This window comes from Pelodiscus sinensis, chromosome 3 (genome assembly GCF_052426305.1).
Source record: "Pelodiscus sinensis isolate ZL-2025 chromosome 3, ASM5242630v1, whole genome shotgun sequence".
NCBI classification, from domain to species: Eukaryota; Metazoa; Chordata; order Testudines; family Trionychidae; genus Pelodiscus; species Pelodiscus sinensis.
This window is the reverse complement of record NC_143054.1, coordinates 34015580-34036591: the sequence shown is the minus strand read 5'-3', so window position 1 is coordinate 34036591 and position 21012 is coordinate 34015580. Positions and strand designations below refer to the sequence as shown.

The window sequence follows — 21012 nt, the reverse complement described above, 5'->3', positions numbered from 1 at the left end:
TAAAGTACTGCATGGTTTCTTCATTAAAATTAATAACACTTCACATTCCTGCTGTGAATAATTGTGTGTGTGTGTGTGTGTGTATGGAAAAAGGGCAAATGTAAGGCTTTCACTACTTCTCATTGTAATACTATTTAGATGTTTAGAGTGCAGAGAAAATCTGTTTGTTCAAGATCTTCTCCTAAATGGTAAGAACTAGGACCACCAAATATTGGATACAGCTTCCTCTTACAATTTAAAACAAGACAAGGGGTTGATTGTTCCATGAAAACAAGATGTGCTTGGAACGGGATTGCTTCTCATTAAACCAAATAGAAATGGGACAGAATCATCAAAGCAAGTACTGTCCTCAAAATTCACATAACTGAGCAAATCCTGAAAGAGACTGAATCAAGATGAGCAAGAAAAATAGGATGAACCTGAAATAGAATTGCTTCTCAGCAAACCTTACAGAAAAGTCATAAAATGGAAAAATTTGGAGTAGTGGTCTGTTCTGGCACAGCTAAATCAATACTTAAGGTTTGAAAACTGAAGGAGAATGTTATTGGAAATCAAATTGACTATAGCCCTTTTTTGTTAGAACATAGTGAATCATAAGAGTTTATAGGGATAAAGAAACAAAATACACCTTGATAGAATTCCCAAATTACAGAGCCTGCAACACTGGGTAAATTTGCTAGTAATAAATATACAGCTGTTTTCCACTGAATTTACAGAACACAAAGACTAAATTAGATTAAGGGTTCTAAGCTTTTCCAGACTACTATTCCCCTTTCAATTAACTGATATGTCTTGTGTACCTCAAGTTTCACCTCACTTAATAGCTACTTGTTCACAAAATCTGACATAAAAATACAAAAGCCTCACAGCACACTTAAGAACATAAGAACACAAGAATGGCCATACTGGGTCAGACCAACCATCCATCTAGCCCAATATCCTGTCTGCCAACACCAGATGTTCCAGAAGGAGGGAACACAACAGGTAATCCTCACGTGATCCCTCCCTTGTCACGTACCTCCAGAGAATCAGAGGCTAGGGACATCATTCCTACTTATCCTGGCTAATAGCCATTGATGGATCTAAGCTCAATGAATCTATCTAGCTCTTTTTTGAACCCTATTAAAGTCCTAGCCTTTACCACATCCTCTGGCAAGGAGTTCCACAGATTGACTAAGTGAAGAAAAACTTCCTTTTGTTTGTTTTAAACCTGCTGCCTATTAATTTCATTTGGTGAAATTAGTTCTTACATTGTGGGGAAAAAGTAAATAATTTTTCCTTATTCACTTTTTCCATACCAGTCATGATTTTATAGACCTCTATCATATCTCCCCTTAGTCTCCTCTTTTCTAAGCTGAAAACGCCAAGTCTTTTTAATCTCTCTTCATATGGGACCCATTCCAAAACCCTAATCATTTTTGTTGCCCTTTTCTGAACCTTTTCCAATGCCAATATATCTTTTAGTGAGATGAGGTGACCACATCTGTACGCAGTATTCAAGATGTGGGCGTACCATGATTTTATATAGACACAATAAGATATTCTCTGTTTTATTCTCTATCCCTTTTAAAAATGATTCCTAGTATTCTATTTGCTTTTTTTAAAAATGTGCCTACTTACTGAAAAATTGCTTATTTTCTATTTTTTACCATATAATTATAAAATAAATAAATTGAAATATAAATATTATACTTACATATCAATGTATAGTATATAGAGCAGTATAAAAGAGTTAGTGTCTGTATGAAATTTTTCGTTTGTATTAACTTCACTAGTGCTTTTTATATAGCCTGTTGTAAAACCAGGTACATATTTAGGTGAGTTGAGTAGACTTCTGAGTACTTCCAGAAGTACATGTACCCATGACTGAGAATCACTGCATTAATTTAATTGATTCACTATGATTGAAGTCTAGACTTTCACATTTCTTAAATTCCATAATGGATTCAGCCTTTTGGACAACTTGTTTTTCTGGAATCTCCCCTTATTTTCAACAGTACATTGGCATAACAAATTAACTGAGCGGAATCATACAAGACCTTTTTCATGTGTTTTTTAATCAAATTATATTTTCATTTACATCTGAGCAGTCCCAATGAAATCAACGCCACTGAAAAAATTAAATATGCATCTGTGTTATTTATGTAGCATGCCACAGATGAGGAAAGATCTGGACTCCAGAATTAAACAAAACTTGGTGATCAATGATTATAATTGCAAAGAAAATTTGCTTAATCATTTTCTGCTGCTTGTCATAGAAAAGATACCGAAGTGCTGTTGAGGGTCTGAATAAAGCAGACAATACTTTTAACTTGTGTATCTTTGATCTTTTTGTTATTTTTAGGAGAAATGGGGGACAAAGGACAGAAGGGCAGTATGGGTCGCCATGGAAAAATTGGTCCCATCGGTTCAAAAGGTATATTTGATTGATTTTTTTTTTTCTCCCGTGATATCTCATCTAAATAATCCGTGGCCATTTATCTTTGAGATGACACCTTTTCTTAATTAAAATGTTTTAGATTGTGTCAGGGCTAACCACAGTAGATAGCGAGACTTATAGTTAAATCATAGGCTATGTCTAGACTGCAGAGTTTTTCCAGGTTATCAGAGGTTTCCCGGAAAAACTCTATGTCCAGGCAATGCATCCACTTTTTCAGAACAGTTTCCAAAAAGTGGGCATGTTCTTTCAGTATCTCCGTATTCCTCATTTTATTAGGAATAAGGGATGTTCTGAATAGGGGCGGCCTGTGGCTATAGGCGGACTATGGCACCGCCGCCCGGGACGCCCGATGATGATGTCACGGGTGCCCAGGGTGCCTGCCGATGATGTCAGTCCATTGATGGCCCTGCAGGAGGGGGCACCGATCGCACGCTCTGCCTGGGGCGCCAGCTGATGAAGCCAGCCTCAGGCCACTCCTGCTTCTGAATGAAAGAGGAGGGTTTTCCGAAATTTGGCCCCTGTAGACGGGCCAAATGTTGGAAAAGCTTCTTCTGAAAAAACAAGCGGAAAAAGATATGCAAATTGCATGTGCAGTTTGCGTATCTTTTTCCGAAAGCCCTCTATAGTGTAGACATATCCATATTCTAGTTCAGTGTTTCTCAACCTTTTTTTTATAAAGTACTCCTTTAAAAAAAAAATTATAAGTACCCCCAATATCTGTTTTCAGACACATTTTTTTCTACCATTGCAACACATTTGTTTATACAACTTAATTGTAGCCGGGCAAGTGATGACATTTTTGGGTGTAAAAAGTACAAAAATAATAAAGCGCTGTAAAACTTACAACAAAAATTCAATTTTCTCCACATTTCAGTTGTGTTGACATAGCCCCCAGACTTCTCTTAAGTACCCCTAAGGGTACTCATACCACTAGTTGAGAAACACTGTTCTAGTCAATCAAATGATGGATATCTCTGAAATGGTTACCTTATACACTGACACATAGCAGGATCCAAAAGGTCTCAGAAACCTGACGTGGGTACATGAAAGAGTTTTTAAATGACATCAGCTTCCAAGTACACATATTTAAAGGGGAGTGGCTGGAAAGCAGGATTGTACTTTGGTAGAAGACCATGAGGTCTTAATGTCTTGGTCTTCCCACAGACTTCGTATGTGACTTTGGTCAAATTATTCTGAACAGCATATTCAAGGGGGCTGTCTAAGTTTAGGCTTTTAAATAAAAATTTAGGCACCTAAATATAAGCGACCTGATTTTCAGAGTTGCTGCTTCCTCACAAGTTTCTCAGAAGCTATTGCTCTATAAAGTGCGTGGGCAAATGCTGGTAGAGAGTACAGAATGAAACTGATCATGATGTTTATCCCAGAATTCAAACTACACAGTTCAGGCCTGTCTTTATGGTGAGCTGACTGGGACAACAAATGCAAATCCTTTGGCATCTGGGGCCCATTTCTACATTATTTATTTTATTTTTGCCTTAAATCTTAGCCATTAACACAAAAAACCCTGTTTAGAAACTTTCTATTAATGAAACTGGTGACCCAGTCTCTTTATTGAGCAGCACATTGATATCATTCTTTATTTTTTAGGTGAAAAGGGAGATAATGGGGATATAGGGCCACCTGGTCCTAATGGAGACCCAGGTAAACCATAAGATATACAAAATGTGTAGTTTATTTTAAATGTATAAATCATGTACAGTACACCTTCCTTTTTAACATGCTGAAGAATGATGTTAAAACTTACATTTTTTAATAACCTCTTCCGATGTATGTACTGTAATTTGGATTTTACTGCACATCCACAGGTTCTTTTACAGTTTGTTGAGGATGCAGTGCCTTCTTGAAGTTCTGTTGTAATTCCTTCTGGGGTAGAGTACTGCTTGGCAGAATATTCAATAGCTCCCCACTAACTCAACATGGAGTTAGTTATTCCAGAAAGCTATTGAGAGCTGAAATGCAACTTGCTGCCAGTCATTCACCAACATGCAAAAAGACCTCTCCGAGCATCCTACTTAGGCCCTGATTCTGCATTGAGAACCTTCTGGGGGACTCCTGTATCTTTACTGACTGCAGTGGAAGATTGCATGGGAACAAAGCGGTACATGTACTTGAGAGGTGGAGCTGTAAACATGAAAAAGGGGGTACAATCAAATAAGTTTGAGAACCACTGAATACAACTGACCTTATTTTGGTTTTCAAGATTATTGTGATGTTTATGCTGGTGAAGAGGAGCTGTTTTCCAAAGCCCTACTAGTGTCATTTTTAGTGTAATTTGAGACTCTAAAAAATTATCAGCTGATCAGCAGGAACATAGTATTATCTTAGGAGTATGATAAGCTTAGGACAGGTCTATACTTAAAATGCTGCAGCGGCACATCTCTACCAGTGCAGCCATGCTACTGCATCACTTCAGTGAAGATATCACTATGTTGATGGAAGAACTTTTCTTATTAGTACATTTAATGTCTCTCTGACAGGCAGCAGCTTTGTTGACAGGAGAAGCCCTTCCCTTGACATAGTATTGTGTACACTAGGGGTTAGGTCGATATAACTGTATTGCTCATGGATGTTGTACACTTCTGAGCAACTCAAGCAAGTGTGTAGAGTATAGCTGACCTTAGACTCAGATGATGGAAAATAATAGACTAGTGGTGTTTTTGGGACAAAAATGAAGCCCTATCTTTGTATTCTAATATCTTTAACAGTAAGAGTAGTTTTTATCTTACATAATATAAATATAAAAATGGAAATGTTTGTTTGAATTACGTTTGTTAGCAACAATGAACTGGTACACATGGAACAGATGTGGTTTTTAGAGGTAGTGAGTATTGAACAATCAATGTTTACTAAAACATCTGCTCTTATGGGAAGGCTATGCAGTGTTTTGTATATGCGGTCTTAGGGATAGACTGTGGTCATGCAAGACTGTGATTGTGGTTATGATAGACTGTGCTCATGCAAGAGCAGAAGGAACCACCCTCTTTCACTCCTAGCTGGCCCACTTGGATCAGAGTCCAGGCATGCAGCAGTAAGTAGACAGGGTCCTGATTCCTCAAAGCACTTTAGCACATGCAGGGTACATCTAGACTGCAGGTTTTTTCTGGGATACCAGAGGTATCTAGGGAACGTGTTTGCTCTTCTGCTTTTGTGTGTGTGTGTGTGTGTGTGTGTGTGTGTGTGTGTGTGTGTGTGTGTGTGTGTAAGAGCAAACACGCTCTTTTGGAAGCCCTGTCTTCCTCGTTCTATGAGGAAGAAGGGATCTTCCAAAAGAGGGAGATTTTCTGAAATTTGGCCCAGTTTAGATGGGCCAAATTTCAGAAAAGCCTCTTCTGGAAAAAAAAAATCGGGAAAAGGTGTAGTGTAGACCTAGCAGTATAGGTTCCAAGTGGTCTTAAGAGGATTGCTGAAATGGGTTGGATTTAGACAGGTGTTTAAAAGCTTTGCAGAGTTAGGGTCTTAATATTTAAGCTGCACAAGCTTAGGAGTAGCTGCAGGAGACACACTACTGAATCACTTTTCCTTCCCTGCTTTCTCCTTGCTCCTATTGGGGATTGGTAATTTAGTACTATCTACACTACTCAAATTACTATCCATGTGCTCGGGTTTACAATCTGGCTTTTAAACTCTGTTGTGTCTGCCATTTTAGAGCCAGATTCCACCAGTTACTCCCGTGGAGCAGTACATGACTTTGCAAGCAGTCCCACTGATTTCAGTAGCACTCCTCATGGAGGAAGGCACTACTCTGCCTGCAGAATCTGGCTCAAAGCCTTCAAGAGGGAGATTTTTCAAAGATGAGGTGGCCAACTCTCAATGACAGTCAGAAATACCAGTACAGGTGCACAAAGGTGGCAGAATCTGGCTCTAAAAGTGGGGAGCTCTGGTTCTGACCCAGCAGCAGCAGGTCTGGCAGGGCAGTGAGGAGCTTCCACCCTATCCATGCAGTGGGGAGCTCCAGGTCTGGGGAGTCCTGGCTGGGCTGGCAACAGATTGGTGGGTGCCAGAGCTCAGCGGTAGCAGGTCCAGGGCTGAAGCCTAAGCCTAAGGGCAGCGGGGCCAGGCACAGTCCATAAGCAGCTGGCAATAGGAGGGGCAGGTGGTACGAGGACAGTATCAGGAGACCTCCCTTGGTCTGGCAAATCCCCTCATTTGGCACTGGTCAGGTCCTAAGGGTGCCAGACCAGGGAGATCCAACCTGTATGAACAACCTAAACTGTATGAACAACAAAGCTTCTGTCGGCAAAGAGCGTCTAGACTACATCCAGTTTTGTCGACAAAGCTAGCCACTTTGTCGACATGAGTGTAGATGCAATAACACCTTCTGTTGACAGAACTCTGTCGACAAAAGGCGTTATTCCTCGTAGAATGAGGTTTACAGCTGTTGACAAAACTGCTGAGTTCTGTGGATGTTATATCGACAGAACTCAGTGGCAGTGTAGACGCAGGTATAGTTTTGTCGACAAAAGTCCACTTTTGTCAACAAAACCCTGTAGTCTAGAAACACCCTCGTTAAAAAGCTTCAGAGGGGTAGCTGAGTTAGTCTGTAACAGGAAAAACTTAAAAAACAATAAATAGTCTGGTAGCATTTTAAAGACTAACAAAACATGTAGATGGTATTATGAGCTTTCGTGGGCACAATCCACTTCTTCAGATGACCGAAGTGTTGGAAGTCCAGATCCAAGAATAAAGGAGGGAAGGCGGGAGAAGGAAAAAAAATGGAAGGAAGGAAGTAAAAAAGACAATGAGTAGATAAGCGTCAGAGGGATAGCTGAGTGAGTCTGTAACAGGAAAAACCTTGTATTTTTTGTAGGCATGGTATCAAAGGGGAGTTATAAGGTAGTTTAGAAGCAGCTCTCATGTGAGGAGGTGAATTAGAGAAGCACAAAAGTGCTTGTTTGAAAATTAAATGGTGAATGTTGTTGATATTATAGGATGATCTGAGGTAGAGGCTGTCTTGTCAATACTGAATGAGAGATTATATGTGGGGGTGGGATAAGACAAGTAAGCACCTAAATGGGATATTAATAACTAAATACAGGCTTGAATATCCATATGCAGAACTGGGTACCTTACCTGGAGCCTAGTTTTCAAAATTGGGCTCACAGAAGATGCCTTTTTAATTGTCTCATTAAAATTGTGCCTTTTTTTTAAACCAATGTAAATTTGGGACAATGGGCAGAATTCTTGATTCTTAAGTCTGTTATTGGAGGAACTATAACAAACATACACTTTGGAAATGGCCACAACTGTTTTATGGCTAATTATAAGCATTATGTAATAATAGGAGCAACACCTGTCTCTGAACTGCTGTGTAGGTCCCTGACTCAGAGCAAATGCAAAATATGCATACAGATTCCCTGTGTGGAAAAGAGATCTTCCGTGAAGATGGAAAAGGGGAATTTTGCCTTATATATGCCTTCCTGAGAACTTGGACATTGAAAAACATCCTATTTTGTTCTTAGTGGGCCAGTGTCTATCACATATTTGGCACTAACTGGCGCCATCATCTCTGATCTACTCAGGTCCAAGGAGTGAAGTGGTACTTATATTAAACCAAACTTGTTTTAGTAGATCCATAGGTCAGAGTGCAAAATGTTGGTGGGTCAGTGTGGGAAAGTTTGCACAGTTCCTGCCTATTATTTGGACAGAGAACTTTATTCTCAGGTCATCAGGCTAGTCCCTTTTGTGAGCAATAAATTCACATGAATATGTTTCATGAGACATTTTAATTTGTTTGTGTGTAAAATTTAACAGTAAGCACCCCCCTGATCTCTGCAGGCATCCCTTGTGAATGTAGCCAGCTCAGGAAGGCTATTGGTGAAATGGATATCCAAGTGGCCCAGTTGACGACTGAATTAAAATTCATAAAAAATGGTATGTTTATTTTGTATGTTTCCCCCTTTCCAAATATCCTATTTTTTCAAACGATGAAGCTGCTTTTAAAGAGTGTTGCCATTTCATATTGGATTTGTGTATCTATTTTTGTGGTGTGCATTAAGTTGGTTTATAGAAATGCGAGTGCTCACTTTTCAGCACTGCCCTCCCCCGCAGCTGTTGCTGGTGTGCGTGAGACAGATAATAAGATATATCTACTGGTGAAAGAAGAGAAGAGATATATGGATGCCCAGCTCTACTGCCATGGAAGAGGAGGAACACTGAGCATGCCTAAGGATGAGAACACCAACAGTCTGATTGCGTCTTACATCAGTCAAGCAGGGCTCACCAGAGTTTTCATTGGGATCAATGACCTAGAAAAAGAGGGTAATTTTGTGTATTCTGATCGATCACCCATGCAGACCTTCAACAAATGGCGCAGCGGCGAACCCAATAATGCGTATGAGGAGGAAGACTGTGTGGAAATGGTGGCTTCCGGTGGATGGAATGATGTTGCCTGTCACATTACAATGTATTTTGTTTGTGAATTTGACAAAGAAAATGTGTGAAAATGTCTGTTCCTCCCCCCTCCCATTTGAAGGAGATTGTGTAACTTACCCATTGTTTATAAAGTACTAGTTATATTTTACAAGTATATGACATCAGTGTTGTACAGCTGTAAATATAATTAGGTATTTCAAATATCAATATTTACCCTTCAGAAGGGAAGAACATAGTTAAAAAAGACGTAGTTTGCCTTGCCCTAAGAAAATATGTATTTAGATAAAAATGCAAATCTGGTCTATATTCTACCCTTACTGCAATTAATGAATGAGATTGCATGACAGCACCGGAGGGCAGAATTATGCTCTTTGTTGTTATAAAGTTATTTTGGAAGACATAGATTCTTTATATTGTTTTATCTTAACATTTTAAATTTGTAGTTGTTAATGTTAGTTGCTCATACTGGTACAAAGGTAATATTTCTGGCTATTTCAAGCCATTGGGAAAAGTTTTTGTATATTCCAGATACTTAGTACAACTATTACTCTAGAGTTCCGAATGAGCAGGATTTGTACCTGTTTCTGTGCCACATACATGAGCAAACCAAGCCATCAATTCTATTATTTTTGTAATATCTTTTATTAAATTGTTGGCAGATAACACAGAAACTCACTTTAGTGAACAAGCTCATTCATACTTTCTTGGGGAGTCTAAAGGGCTCATATTTCAGTACCGAAAGGAGATGAGCCAACTTTGTGTTTCTTCAGAAAATGAAGGCCATGTTGTTTGATGAATACATCATGCGTGTCACAATATCGTCGTTGTCCAGCAGTTTATTTCAGTGGGACAAATGCTCAAGTCTACACTTAGCTGTCACTCAGTCTTTCACCTGATATCAGCTGATGTTTTGCCTTGGCAAGGACTTTCTAAAAAGGGTCAAGTTCTCTATCTGTCAGCATTACGCAGGCGCATAAATGAGCCCAGCTCCATCGACTTTAATGGAGAATTTATCTCTGAGTAAGTACTTCAGGAATTGGCCCTTTATTTTGTTGCATCTTCTCTTAAACAAAATCGTATTTATTAAAAAAAATCATTACATTTGTAGGGACGTGGTTCCAAATTAATGCAGTAAGTCATTTTGCCCAACGTACTTGTGAATCCAATTCACCACTGCATGTGACTGAAAAAGGTGGTATATTTTTGGATGTAAGAGAACAAAAAGAGTGATGAATGTTGGATATTTGTACTGGCCCATTGCAATTCCTCTCATCTTTTAGTCACCTACTCTACTGGGGGAACCTCTCTTATGTTTTTCAGAAATGTGCGCAAATATTTTAAATCACTTAATTCACCCTAAATATGAAACAATCACAAAACATGTATAATCGGTCTGGAAGAGATATCTGGAAGAAACTCAAAATAGGCTTGGCATGTGCTTCTGGATAGCCTCCATATATTAGGCAGGATTGAACCAAATAAATAACTACTGTACACTGCAACAGTTAATGGAATATCAATGACCATAGGAGTTTTGCTCAGTTCTACAAAACGTGACATTTGAAACTACATGTTAATTTTATTCTTAAGGGAATAAACAATTTTATCCTGGCATGCTTACTGTTGTAAAGTTGAACCTGTTACATACACATAAAGGTTTACTCAGGGACTCCTAAAACTGGCAGAATATTATTCTAACATGAAAACCATACAGGGTATAGTATGAAAGAGCAATAACTGAAATCAAAATAATGTATTCAGTGTATTTTACATAGCAAGGGTGTTTCGTAATATATCTCTGGCACGTTTGAAAATATGTTAGAGAGAGACCTGATAAGTGAATAGCTCACTCACAATGTGTGGCTATATTGTGTCTATGAATTATAAACTTGTTTAGATCAAAAAGAAGGGGAAGACCAAAGATAAGTAACGTTTATTAGAACATTTATTAGAATTCTATAAGGAAATTGATTGACTCTCTTTACATAAGTTCAGATAACATTAGTTCAAATAACAATGAATTTAATACTGAATTGATGGTCCTTATAGAAGTCTGGCTTGATCTAAATCCTGACTCAGGTCCGGGAGACTTATTTTATGGGGTTCTGACTTTCATTCTTTTCATTTCAGTCTATCAGCTAACCCTCAGCTTTCTAGCTCCCAATCCCATGGAAATGTGTGTGTATGTATGACTTAGTCTCCATCTTTTAACTGGACAGTCCAGCTTTCTCTGTGTCTCTGTCTGTCCTCTGGTGTTTAGTGATCCTCTGACACTTTGGGGTTTGTAATGAATCTTCTGTGCCTCTTACTTGCTTTATGCAAGGCACATAGGAGGTGTAACCAGGCACAGATAAAGAACCCTCTCCCTTCTAACTCTACAAGGATGTCTCTGCCTCCCTGTTCCTTCTCCTCACTGAAGAACCTTGCAGTACCGGACCTGTCCATCAGCATCACCCTGTGAAACAATGCTCTGAGGATGGACCTAAGCCTGCTATGGTGATGGAGAGGTGCCTGACTATTCAAAGTTCCTGGAAGAGGAAACTGATTTTGTGTTTTGATGGGTGTGGACTATTTGGAAGGGGGAAATTGTTTTGTTGGGAGCTGGTTTTATGGGGGGAAGGGGAGAGAACTGAACACGTGAGTGGGGAACTGATTAATTATGGCAGGTGAAAGGAGAACTTTCACCTGCCAGTATGTGGAATGAATATTTGGTGAGGTGTGGAAGAGGGGTTTGTGGAAAGGAGGAGACTTGCATAGTTAAGATGTTTTGCATAGATGAGGAACCATATATGAATTCTCTCCTCCTCCTCCTCCTCTAAGGGAGCATTTCAATTTAGCATAGGGAGGACATTACTTTTAGGGGAAGGGAGGGACACAGAGGGAGAAAAAGATGAGAAGCTGTGCTGGTGAGAGTATGGTTCCTAGATGAGTTCTCAGGCTTTTTAGTAGGCCAGTGTGGACAGGTCTGTAGATGAATGACTGTGAACAGTCCCACCAAAAGGGGGAAAGGGGTCTGGGATTCTTGGCTACTGCTATTGCATGAGTGGCAGTTGCTAGAGCTCTTGGCCCTTTAAATTGCCACTAGAACCCTGCACAGCATGCTCCCACCTGCAATGAATGCTGCCTAGAGGAGGCCTGATGTGCTCTGGGTGGTGCAGAGGGCTGCCTAAGGGAGGCTAGCCCAAACCCTACCCCTTCCTTCTGAGGCCTTACACCTTCCGGAGCACAGTGTCACCCTCCACCCCCTGCCTTGCTCACAGCCTCAGCAAGTCTGCTGGCCATCCTGCCTGCGTGTGTTCAACCAGAACACAACAGTCTGCTTCCTTCCAGCAGGAAGCCTGGGAACACCAACCCCACCCATAAAAATAGAGTTATTGGCTCATAGAGTTTAAGGACAGAAGAAACTGCCAGATCATCTAATCTGCTCTCCTGTTCATCACAGACCACAAACACCAGCCGTCTACATGCACATAAAGCACAATCATGGGAATGAGACCCTAGTATTACAGCTTTTGGGAGCCTAAGCTATTATGTGCCACAGGCAGAGAATAGGTAGGACCGGGATGCACCAGTGCCAGACATGAAAGTTATGAATATAAACCAGAGCTTCTCTTTCCTACTGAGATGGGTGACAGAATGAGCCTGAGGAGGGACAGAGAGAGGGTAGAGGAGAGAATGCGTGAGAAAGCAGAAGGAAGAGGAGTGTATGGGAGAGGTGAGTGCAATTGAGCGTGTGCTTTTGTGAAAGAAAAGACAATATGAATGGGTAGGGATGTGTGACAAGAGAAAGGGAGGAGCCTAACTAAACAGCTTGCCTCTGGCCACCTGGAGGATGTCTATATTGGGATAAGAGGAATGTAGCATTGCTGCAGCTGGCCGGGACAGTGGAACTTAAGCTGCTGGACTATAACATTGCAGTTGTATGGGCTTGGACTGGAGCTCAGGCTCTGAGATGCTATGAGGGAGAAGGTCTCAGAGTCTGGGTTCCAGCTTCAGCCCAAATGTCTACACTATACTTTTTAGATCAGTAGCTTAAGCCCCGCGAGGCTGAATCAGCTGGCCTGGGCTCCGAGACTCAGTGCCATGAGGTATTTTTTAATTGCAGTGGACCCATAATTCCTTACTGTTGGCTGTGAACAAGTACCAGTGCTCTTCATGCTTTTGATATAGTAGGGCTATTGGAGAGCCAGACAAGGGGAATGAGGTAATATTTTGTTGGACCAACTTTTGCTGGTGAGAGAGACAAGTTTTTGAGCTTACACAGAGCTCGTCTTCAGATCTGGGTTTCTCTTGGAGTATTTGGGGGAGGTTGTTTGTTGACATGATCCACTTTTCTGGTGGAGTATCCTCTCACCAACAGAGGCTAGTTCAGTAAAAGATATTACCTCACCCCTCATGTCTCTAATATCCAGGGGCTGGCATAGTGACAACAACACTGCACACTAGTAGGGATATGATACTGACTGCATACTACTGGGGGCATAATTCAACACTGGTAACTCCAAGGCTAGATACCTAGCATTGGTGCCTGTCTGTTCTTGTAAATATAAAATATTAAATGCTGTCAAACATTCAACTGTCACTGGTCTGCTGTTTAATGGTGTCTGTGATACCATACTATCATCTAGTGGCAGTAAGAGGCAATTAAGGCTATGTCTATACAACAGTTTATGTCAGTATAATTTGTCAGTCAGGGTTATGAACAAATGAGGTCCCCACATGACATAAGTTACAGCAACATAAGTGCCGGTATAGGCAGCACTATATCAGTGGGAGACCTTCACACTGGGTACTATCTATGGTAGCTATGCCTTTTTGCACTCTTTGCTTTTCTGAAAGCTGATTTATAACAGTAGATTTAGTACGTTGGTGCCACCTACAAGAGGAAAGGTCTGATACACATTACAGCAGCCTCAAGTCACATTTTATTCCTGCTTCATCCTCCAGTGCAGTCATAATTATAAGTAAGTGCAAAATTTCAGGAACTGGACAATTAAGTTTTGCATTCAATTAATTGTTTATCTTTCACATTGATGAAATGTAATGTAATGGGATAGCATAAAACTGCAATTCCTTAACTTTATTATTACAAAACAGCATCCTGTTCCACGTATCAGCTCTATTGTTTTTGTCTTAATGTATTTCCCTGCTGTTTTATCTCCATAATTCCATGCTGCTCTGGTCAAAAATTTAATAGAGAAGTTCTTCTTTGAGTGCTTGCTTATGTCCATTCCACGTGGGTGCATGTGCACCACATGCATAAGTTCCAGAAGCTTTTAACCCATAGCAGAACTTGCTGGGCCAGCTGCGGAGCCTTCTTGAGTGGCGCCGGCATATCAGCACATATATACCCCTGCTGGCCCTTCACCCCCTCAGTTCCTTCTTACCGCCCGCCTGTGAGGGTTACTGGAATGCTCGGCTTGCTATTTACAAGTATACCCTTAGCACCCCTTTCTCTCCATATTTTCTGTAACTAGTCTTGTACTCAGTTGAGTGTTGTTTAAGTACCTGTTGAGATTAGTGTAGTTTGTTTAGGTACAGCACTCCCAAAAGGGGGGAGTGCTGCAGCCCCAAGGCTTCAAACCCTTTGCACGGTGCCTGAAGCCTATGCCTTGTGGAGACCCGCATAAAGAGTGCTTAAAGTGCCTAAAGTCACTTAACTGATTCCTGTAGAATCCACAAGTGCTTTAAACCAAGGACCAAATGTGAGTGCAACTCCAGACTGAAACTGCTACTGATGGAGTCGGCACTTCTGCCTGCGGCACCAGAACTGGCGCCATCTGTGAGGAGCACTCCGGGACTGGCGAGCAGGATGGGAACGACGCAGAGGCACTCTGCAGCATTGGAAACTGACGGCCACGGGAGCACCACAGCCGGCACTGGGGGGAAGATGTGAGCTCAATCAACTCACGAGCTGCAGCAAATGTGCCCAGGGTCGATGACTGTGGGACCTCCTCCACTGACAGGTCCTGGACTTCAGGGCTACACACGGTCTGCATATGAGTACTCCTCCAAATCAGATGCAGAGTCAATGACATCGAGGACATCATCACATCGCTTCTCTAGGTCGGGCTGGTCCTGGTCCTCATACTGATCCTGGTCCCGGCATTGTTCTGGTTCCCGGCACTGTTCCGGCTCGCGGTGCCACTTGGGGCAGGCCAGCCCACTGCCATCTCGGACGTGGCCCCCACAGTGGCAGCCACCAGCTCAGTGGCCTCTTGGGATCACTTGGGCATACCATTAGGCCCACGGGCAGGGATCTTTGAGGTTGGTGTTGGTCTTGGTCCTAGTGTTCTCCAGGCATAGGGCTACACCTTTGGCCACCCTGCTCACCCGGGCTCCGGCATCAGAGTCTAGCACCAGTCCTTCAGGATCAACAGGGGACCAAGATCAGCCTGTTCAGCACTGAGCCCCAGTAAGCTCATCTCAGCTGCATCCTCCCCAGGCGCAGCTGGGGATGTCCCCTGAGGGGACAACATAACCGAGGGACTCCTCGTCCTCTTCACCCGACAAGGCTCTGGCAGACTTGTCGCTGGGCATGCCCACCATGGATATGTGCACCCATCAGGTCCTGCTCAGAAGGTTGGCCCAATACCCGAGGGTGCAGGCCGAGGAGGTAAAGGAGGAATCTGACCATATGGTGGACATCTTGACAGCGGATGCCCATGCCAGAATTGCTCTCCCTCTTAATCAGAGGTGGCCAAGATTACAAGAACTCTCTGGCAGACACCGGTGTCTATTCCTCTGATGCAGAAGAGGGTTGAGGGGAGATATTTTGTGCTGCAGTCGGGACATAAACATTTGTTTGCCCACCCACCCCCAGGCTCCGTAGTGGTACAGGCCACATGCCAAAGGGAGAGGCAGGGGCAGCCTGGCCCACTCTCAAGAGTAAAAAAACTTAAAAGCTCAACCTTTTGGGAAGGAAGGCTTATGCCACAGCTGGGCTGCAGCTGAGGATTGCAAACCAGCAAGCAGTGCTCAGCAGATATGCCTATAATTCCTGGGTGGCAGTAATAAGTTCAAGACTCAACTCCCTAGGGAATTACAACAAGAGTTGGGGCCTTGACGGAGGAGGGAAAGGTGGTGTCCTACGCTGTCCTTCAGGCTGTGCTGGATGTTGCGGACTCAGCCACACACTCAATGGCCACGGGCATAGTCATGCTGAGGAACTCGTGGATCCAGGTCTCGGGCATCCTGCCTGAGGTCCAGACTACACGGCAGTACCTGCCCTTTGAAGGGTCAGGGCTCTTCTCAGAGCAGACTGATAGTAAACTGCACAGTCTGAAGGACTCAAGGATGTCCTTGAAGTCCTTAGGTAATTACACTCCTGCTCCACAGTGCCATCCAATGAACTGCAGGTCGCAGAGGCTGTACCAACAGGGCCCAGACAGGATGCTATTAGATGAAGAAACAGGGGTAATAAGGGCAGAGGTACCAGGAGGAGCTTCCGTTTGCTTCAGATCAGGCTCAGGGGCCTCCTAACAAAACTCAGGGCCTGAGGTCAGGATTTTGAAGGTCTGCCTGAGGGCTAATTGCCATCTACAGTCCTAGATCATCCCTTCTCAAACAGACTGTCCCCTTTCCATCGTTCTTGGTGCTCTATCACCTTGGACCAGTGGGTCCTCGAAACGGAGGCAAGGGGATACTGTATCCCCTTCATCTCCCCCCACCATCCCACACCCCTTCCCTGTTCCTTTTCAGGGACCCCTCTCACAAGCACCTTCTTCATCAAGAGGTCTCTTCGCTCCTGTCATCTGGGCTGGTGGAAGAGGTGTAGGGATAACATATTAATTTATTAAAAATGATTCCTCCAAATGGAAGTGACTCCCCATAATTTGTTCCCCACAACTTAAAGTGTTTAGATTTATTATTAATTCTTCTTCTTCTTCTTCTTCTTATTATTATTATTATTATTTGTTAAGATTGTTAAATGTTTAGATTTATTATTATTATTATTGCCCCTTTAGAATATAATGTATTAGGTCATGTAACTTAGAACTGTTAAGAATATAATCCTATGTAGCCAGAAACAGCCCCCCCTCTGTGCTCCAGGGCATGCTCAAGCTTGTGCAAGGGGCTGCTTGAAATTGACATTGCAGAGATACATTGTAACAATGCATTGTCAAGCCACTAACTCTGCTATGGGAGCCAAGCCCTGTAATTGACTAAGGGCATTGTTACATAATTGACGCCTGTTCTCTTTAAAACATTGTAACTTTACTCAGCACTCAGAGAATGTTTTAAGCAATACCACCCAGAAACTTTTGTAACTACAACTTTTATTATTACACAAAATACTGTATGAATGTATGAGAGAGTGCTTGGACGATGAATGAATGGTTCTGAGAGGTGCCAGCCTGAGAATACAGCAACAAAGGGCTGAAGAAGGCGTCAGGTGCCAGTGCAACCAAAAGGTGTCAAGTGGAGAAAACCAAGTACTGGAGGTCCACCCGATGAGATCACTGACGAGCACCTGGCAGCCACCCTGGAGACATCAGCATGATGCAGCAATTTCCATAGACTGGCATAGGAAGAAATTCCTATAAGAACTGGACTAAAAAACTATGGAATCAGAGTCCAAGGTTCTGCTGCCAGCCTACCAGGAGCTTCAGATGCGCATTTGATCAGGACTTCGCTCCCCACTACCATCACTTGTGTACAGAGTACCTGGCCAGTATTCTGTCACAAGCAACTTCCAGGCTGGTAACTAGGTAACTATAACAATACACAGAACCTGAATGAATGGATGTATGAATGAATGGTTATATATATATATATATATATATATATATATATATATATATATATATAAAGTGTATAAGGGTTAAGTAGTGTTAGGAATAAGTAGTTAAACAACGTTGTTTGCTTCTATCTTTTCTTTATTTTTTTTATTATTATCTTTACAATAAATGTGGCTTTTTGCCTTATCCCCCTCATAAGATCCTGCTTGCTTTTATTTGGTACAACAGAGGTTCCCCTCGCATTTCAGGGGTTGGGATTTTATTCCCAATATTTCCTCAGCCCAAAGTCTCAGAGGGCTCAACACCTTCATAAGAAAGTCAAGGTTCAGGATGGTGACACTTGCCTCCATCATTCCCTCACTTGATCTAGGGGACTGGTATGCTGCCCTTGATTTGAAGGATGCATACTTCCACATTTCAATTGCCCCACACCACAGGAAGTTCCTACATTTCTTGGTGGGCAGGGACTACCACCAGTTTGTGGTCCTGCTGTTTCCATTGCCCCCACGGTATTCACCAAATTTACGGCAGTGGTGGCCACCTCGCTAAGAAAGAGAGGGCTTCATGTTTTCCCCTACCTGGCGACTGGCTTATCAGAGGCCGCTCCAGGGGTCAAGTGTTATCTCACATAGTTTTGGCCTGGGAAACCTTCTCCTGGTTGGGGCTCATGTTGAACGAGGTGAAATCAATCCTTGTCCATATGCAAATAATAGAGTTTTTGGGGGTAAAGTTGGACACCACAATGGGGTGAGCATCGCTACCAAGCTCCAGGTTTGTGACTATGAGGGACATTATTCTGCAGCTCCAGCCTACCCCTCTGACCATGGCAAGGCATTGTATAAGGTTATTGGGTCACATGGTGGTGTGCAGGCCTGGTTGGCAATGGTCTATACAGCCAGTTCATGACCACATCGATATGGTGATGACCATCCCACTGGAGATGCTGTCCACGCTGGACTGGTGGCTGCGGGAGAGCAAGGTGTGCTGCAGAGTTCCCTTTGCCCAGCAGCCCCTTTCGATGCAGTTGGTGACAGATAGCTCTGATACTGGGTGGGGAGCCCACATGGCTGACCTATGGACACAAGGTATATTGTCTTGGGCAGAGAGATTGTTGCACATCAATGTCAGGGAACTGAGGGCAGTACGTTTGGGGTGCCAGATGTTGCTGCCTCAACTGAGGGGCAACTGTGTCTCTGTCTTGATGGACAACACAACAGTGATGTTTTATATCAATTGACAGGGTGGTGCTTGATCCTCTCCCCTCTGGCAGGAAGCCCTAGCCCTCTGGGACCTCTGTATTGGGCAGGGGATTCATCTACAGGCCACCTACCTCCTAGGGTCCCACAACACCTTGGCAGACCACCTCAGCAGGGTATTCTCGGCTCACAAATGGTCTCTCAAGAAGGAGGTAGTGCACCATCTTTTCCCCTCCTCGATCTGTTCACCTCATGGGCCAACAGGAAATGTGCCCAGTTCTGCTCATATTGAGGCCAGTGCCCTGGGTTGGTGGGGGATGCCATGGTAATGTGGTGGCCACCATATCTCCTATATGCCTTCCCCCTTTTTCCCCTCATACACTAGGTTCTCCTTAAGGGTGTGAAGGTACGGGGCATCAATTAATCTGAGGGCACTGACCTGGCCATGCTAGCACTGTCACATCACCCTGGTGGTGCTGTCAGTGGAGGACCCCATTGCCCTCCCACTTGTGCCAGCCCTCTTGACTCAGGAGCTGGATCAGGGTCACCTGTGCCACCTGAACCTATAGTCCCTCCACCTCATGGCTTGGAAGATCCATGGTTGAGGGGTGGAGATCTTTTCTGTTCAGATCCAGTCAGATGGGTACTGATGTAGGAAGTAGGAAGCCCTCTACCAGGGCAATCTATCAGGTCAAATGGAGGAGGTTCTTGACTTGGGTCGCTCAGAGGAGGAGGGCTGCTTTCAGGTCCCCATACCTCTGATCTTGGACTACCTCCTCAGCATTAGGCAGCAGGGGCTGTCTACCTCCTCGATGAGAGTACACCTGATGGCCATTGCGGCCTTTCATCCAGGAAAAGGGGGGACTCTGTGTTCACTCATGCAATGATCAAACACTTTCTGAAGGGCTTGAGTAGACTCTACGCCCAGGTTAGGCAGTCTGTTTCCCAGTGGGACCTGAATTTAGTTCTCAGGGGTCTCACGCGCCCTTCGTTTGAGCCAATAGCCATGTGCTCCCTCTTTCACCTCTCATGGAAAGTGGCCTTTCTCGTGGCTATCACCTTGGCTAGAAGGGTGTCCAAGTTGAGGGCCCTCTCTTTGGAGTCACCATACACTGTGTTCTCTAAGGACAAGATGACTTTGCATCCACATCCTTCATTTCTACCTAAAGTGGTGTCCCTGTTCCATATGTCCCAGGAGATTTTCCTGCTGGTCTTCTACCTTGAGCCACACGCAGACCAGAAGGAGCAGGAGCTTCACATTAGATGTAAGAAGGGCTCTCGCTTTTTATTTAGCAAGGACAAAGCAGTTTCATAGGTCAATGCAGCTCTTCATCTCTATAGCAAAAAGGATGAAGGGCCTTCCAGTGTCGGCTCAGTGTCTGTCCTCATGGATCACGGCATATATTAAACAAAAAACAGGACTGTGTAGCACTTTAAAGACTAACAAGATGGTTTAATAGGTGATGAGCTTTCGTGGGCCAGACCCACTTCCTCAGATCAAATAGCCCATGAAAGCTCATTACCTATTAAACCATCTTGTTAGTCTTTAAAGTGCTACACAGTCCTGTTTTTTGTTTCAGCTGCACCAGACTAACACGGCTACATTTCTACCACTATTCGGCATATATTAAGGCATGCTATGATCAAAAGGGAAAACTGGCTCCTTCCATCATGGCCCATTCTACCAGAGCCCGAGTCTCCTCTATGGCTTTTCTAGCACAGGTGCTGATTCTAGACATCTGTAAAGCGGCTACATGGTCATCAGTCTATACTTCTATTAATCACTATACTATTATGCAGCAGGCTAGACAGGAAGACAGGACAGCAGTTGGCACAGCAGTTGGCACAGCAGTGTTGCCGTCTATTTTCTCTTAGGTTTTGCCCTCATCCCCGTAGGGATAGCTTGGGAATCACCTCAGTGGACTGGACATACGCAAGCACTTGAAGAAGAAAAAACAGTTACTTACCTTGTAACTGTTGTTCTTCGAGATGTGTTGCTTATGTCAATTGCAAATCCCACTCTCCTCCCTTTAGTCAGAACGTCCAGCAAGAAGGAACTGAGAGGGTGGAGGGCCAGCAGGGGTATATATGCACCAGTATGCTGGAGCCACTCCAGGGGGCTCCCCGGCTGGCCCAATGGATTCTGCTAAGGGTAAAAAGCTTCCAGAACTCATGTGTACAAACCTAAGTGGAATGGACATAAGCAACACATCTCAAAGAACAACAGTTATGAGGTAAGTAA

At 43.2% G+C, this 21012-nt stretch overlaps 1 protein-coding gene and 1 long non-coding RNA gene across 4 annotated transcripts in view; one reads left to right on the top strand and one right to left on the bottom strand.

Annotated features, from left to right (window-relative positions):
- COLEC11 (collectin subfamily member 11) overlaps positions 1 to 14046 on the top strand; it is a 45008-nt gene extending 30962 nt beyond the window's left edge. The window contains exons 4-7 of one of the 2 annotated variants that reach the window (XM_006112058.5): positions 2345 to 2416; positions 4049 to 4102; positions 8237 to 8332; positions 8492 to 14046. In XM_006112058.5, the coding sequence (XP_006112120.1) occupies positions 2345 to 2416; positions 4049 to 4102; positions 8237 to 8332; positions 8492 to 8901 (632 nt within the window). In that variant the 3' untranslated portion in view covers positions 8902 to 14046. The remainder of the gene's footprint in view (positions 1 to 2344; positions 2417 to 4048; positions 4103 to 8236; positions 8333 to 8491) is intronic. The other variant, XM_006112057.5, reaches the window with a different exon arrangement.
- Positions 1 to 21012, bottom strand: part of LOC142827782 (uncharacterized) — a 70776-nt gene that overhangs the window by 42208 nt on the left and 7556 nt on the right. The gene's annotated exons all lie outside the window — the stretch shown is intronic.